This window comes from Austrofundulus limnaeus, unplaced genomic scaffold, assembly GCF_001266775.1.
Source record: "Austrofundulus limnaeus strain Quisiro unplaced genomic scaffold, Austrofundulus_limnaeus-1.0 Scaffold47, whole genome shotgun sequence".
Lineage (NCBI taxonomy): Eukaryota > Metazoa > Chordata > Actinopteri > Cyprinodontiformes > Rivulidae > Austrofundulus > Austrofundulus limnaeus.
This window is the reverse complement of record NW_013952449.1, coordinates 102,940-106,843: the sequence shown is the minus strand read 5'-3', so window position 1 is coordinate 106,843 and position 3,904 is coordinate 102,940. Positions and strand designations below refer to the sequence as shown.

Below are 3,904 nucleotides of genomic sequence, written 5' to 3'. Positions count from 1 at the left end.
CGCCGGGGTAAGGAGGGGAGGCTAGACCATCCAAATTCACAGCCTCTTTTTTTCCGGTCTTCCCGGTCTACCAAGGACCCGGCCCGCCGCGACCGGGGAGTCTGGGTCCTCCGGAGGACCCGGCCTGTCGTTTTGGACACAGCCAAACTCACAAAAACAGCACTGTAAGAGGGGGGCAATTGGACATGGAGGCCTCCACCCCTGTTAAATGATGGGCAGTGCCTCTCCACAAAAAAGTCTTCCTTAACTCCTCTTTCAAACCACTCTGTCAATCTCTATCAAGGATGAGAACATCTCCATTCTTGTGAGAGTGACCACTGGTCTGCAGATGAGTGCAAACTGCATATTTCTGACCTGATGATGTTGCTCTTCTGTATTGGTCCATCCTAACAGTATCTGCTTTGTTTCCTTGACGTATAACTGGTCACAGTCCTCCTGGCACTTAACAGCATATACAACATTACTCTGTTTGTGCCGGGGATCAGATCTTTTGGGTGAACCAGTCTTTGCCGTAATGTGTTTTGGGATTTGAAAGCCACTGGGACGTCAGATTTAGACAATAGATGTTAAGCAACATACGGAATGACGACTGGTTTGGGTCTGGCTTTTGGTCTTCATTTTCACCTGGTTGTTGGCTGGAATCCTGTTTGGGTTTCTTGTCTGCTTTCAGAAAAGCCCAGTTAGGATAATCGCACTGCTCCAGGGCCTGTCTTGTGTGTGATTTCTCTTTCTCCCTGGCTCCTGGGTTTGTGGGGACACTGTCTGCTCTGTGGTACAGAGTCCTGATCACTCCTAACTTGTGTTCCAGTGGGGGATGGGAATTAAACCACAAATAAGGTCTGTGGGTGGGTCTGTGGTACACATCAGTTTTCAAACATCCTCCATCAGTCTGAAACATTACTGTCCAGGAGAGCCAACCTGCTATTTTCTACATCCTATCGTTTGAACTTTATATATGTATCCATAGAGTTGATGTAATCAGTGAAATGTTGGATTTCCTGGGATTTAATTTTAACCCAGGTGTCATCAACATACTTTAACCAATGGCTCAGTGGTGTCCCTGAACAACGAGCCATTATATGTCTGAGTTTACCTTAAACTCCTCAGAATGAAGAAGTCTCTTGGAGAAGAGACGAAGCATTAATGATGAATATAACATAAATATGATAAATATTAATATATTGTGTGGAAATGTTTGTGCACAGCTCTCATCAGGTCACCACACAATTTCTTTTATTCATCTTGAGCTTTCTAATAACATGTACTGAAGCTCCTTCAGTGTTGCTGTAGGCTTCAGAAGCAGATGTAACTAATCAATCACAGTTAGTCTCTAATGAGTAGAGAGAATATTCTGTGAGTACCTTTCCTTTGACTCTATCCAAGTCTTTGAGGAGCCGAGTCTTTTCTTCCTCCAGGTCATTACGATAGCGTGTGTTGACTTCCAAAGAGGCTTCGCTCATCGACAGCTTTTTCAATGAATCGGCTAGCTCCTGTTGTAGCTGCCTGAGACTAGTCTGTGCAGACAGAAATCAAAGTATAAAGAGACATAAAGTGACTTCATCTTTTGCAAATTCCATGACTTTCCATGACCTGAAATGACATTTTATGACTTTCCAGGCCTGGAAAATGAAAACCCATGACTTTCCAGGTTTTTCATGACCAGTGGGAACCCTGTTCAGAGTGAGAAGTTAGCGATCTTATCCGCTCCAGTCTTAATCTTACCTCCCTTTCATTCTTCTCTTCTTCTAACTTGTAGATCTGATCCCGAAGATCAGCAGCCTTACTGGAGAGCTCCTTGTTTCTTTCTTCTATTAGCTGAACTCTCTCTTCACAGTCAGAGCGCAGCTTGGACAGAATGTCACTGAAGCGCTCTTGGGCATCTGTCACAGCACGTTCTTTTGCAACGCCTTTGTTTTGGGCTTCTTCTAGTTGTTGACGCAGTAACATAGCCTCGCTTTGGGCTTGGGCTAATCGTTCTTGTGACGCTTCTTGACGTGCACCGGCACGACTGACTGAGTCCCTCTCAGCCTGTAGAGCTATTTCCATCTCCTTCGCGCGTGTAGCAGCCTGGTCCTTCTCTCTATGGAGGACGTCCAGCAACAGGCCCTTCTCCGTCAGCTGTAGGGTGGCCCGGTGGACCTCGTTCTCCATACTGTTGGCGCGAGCCTCGGCCTTGGCCAGCTTCTGTGACAGGTTGCTGACAGCTTCACGCTGATTGGCTACTTCAGCTTTACAAATACAAAGTCAGAGTTAAACAAACATTTTTAGGTCTCAAAATACTTTGGTAGAAAATATGTTCTGAAGAAAATGATCAGGAAATTCTAAATGTTTGGTTAATTATAATTTTATAAAGTAATAAAAATTTTAATATTGCAGCTGTTCAGGTATTACACACATGACTAACCAGTGAGTCTGTCTTTAAGCCTTTGGTGTTCTTCCTTCTCCCTGAGCAGAGCTCTCTCTGTGTCTGAATGAGCTGTGAGGCGAAGTTCAGCCTCCTTCACAGCTCTGTCCAGGCGGTTTCGAGTTGATTCAAGCTCAGTCTCCAGGGCTTCACGTGACTGGCGCTCACTTTCCAGCCGGCTTGTTGTTATAGCCAGCTCGGACTTCAGGGTGGACAGCTGCTTATTGCAGCTGAAGGCAGTTTGGGTCACAGATTCTTCACTAAATTTAAGATCTCGCTGAAGATCTTCGAGCTTCTCCTTAAGGGCCTCGTTCTCCTCTGTAAGGTGGCCCTCTTTCATACTGTTGTTGGCCTGTAATCGTTCATGATCTGCCCTCAGCATGGTCAGCTGTTCCTGTAAGGCAGCAGTCTGATGAAGAAGCTCCTTTTCTCTTTCACTGGCCTCAGTGAGTTGAGACAAAGCCTGCAGAAATCAGGAGCATTTAGTTAGGCTCCCTTGTCTTTTACAAAAATTGTCATAGTTTCATTTTCAGAGTTGTAAAGTACAAATAGTTCAAATGTCAAAGGTACCCATCCCTAGTGGGAGGTCACCTCCAATTAAATGTCACTTTTGATATTTTAACTGCTCACTTTTACTCAATACTTCTACTTTTAATACTTAAGAACTTTTTTATTTCTGAAAATTACTTTTGATACTTGGGTACATTAAATGTCAAATATTTTAAGACTTTTACTCAAGTAATATTCTTAAAGCAGACTTTAACTTTTACCAAAGTAATTTTATGGTAAGATACTTGTACTTTTATTCAAATATCCAGATGACGTCCTTTAAACCAGGGGTTCCCAAACTTTTACATGCCAAGGGCCTCCAAATAACTTTAACTTCTGGCCAGGGACCCCCTTGCAAGTTGACAATAAAATACATCAATAAATGTAAAGAAATATCAACCTTTTAGAATGTGTTTTTTCTCACTTTTATTCACTTTTGAATAGCAGTAAAGCCATATTTAATGTAACTGCCTGATTTTACTTGGCCAGGAGTTTTTTACGCAGTATCCTCCATAGCAGGGCTGCTGGTCGGTTCATTTGATCTTTTTTGTCACAAACTTGTCCATTGCTACGCTGGCTTCAGACTGAACAAAAGCTGTCACTATTAACCTCGGGAGAACTGCCACCCGGTACAATGATTTTGGGTGTAGTAACATTTATTTAATTATTCTTTTAAATTTTACAAAAAAAATTAAAAATCAAAATCTCTAAGCTACTAGAATTTACTAAATAAAAACAATATGCATTATATTCTACAAAAAAGTAAATGCTAATATCATTTTCCCAGTAATATTGAAGTGTTTTTTCTGGACAGCACATAAACATGAATATATGAAGTAACTTCTACTCTTCTGGACTAAAACTGAGGCTGCATGCACACACAAAGGCTGCTGCTCCTCATTCCCTTGCTTCACTTTTCAAGGAGAGGACAAGACATGGTGGAAATAAAAC

The 3,904-nt window shown here is 42.4% G+C and overlaps 1 protein-coding gene across 4 annotated transcripts in view; it reads right to left on the bottom strand.

Moving 5' to 3' along the window:
* Nucleotides 1–3,904, bottom strand: part of ankrd26 (ankyrin repeat domain containing 26) — a 48,213-nt gene that overhangs the window by 12,517 nt on the left and 31,792 nt on the right. For all 4 annotated transcript variants that reach the window (XM_014008029.1, XM_014008030.1, XM_014008031.1 and 1 more), the window contains 3 exons: nucleotides 2,405–2,867; nucleotides 1,723–2,228; nucleotides 1,362–1,514 (listed from right to left, as the gene is read on the bottom strand). In XM_014008029.1, coding sequence (XP_013863483.1) covers nucleotides 1,362–1,514; nucleotides 1,723–2,228; nucleotides 2,405–2,867 — 1,122 coding nt within the window. The remainder of the gene's footprint in view (nucleotides 1–1,361; nucleotides 1,515–1,722; nucleotides 2,229–2,404; nucleotides 2,868–3,904) is intronic.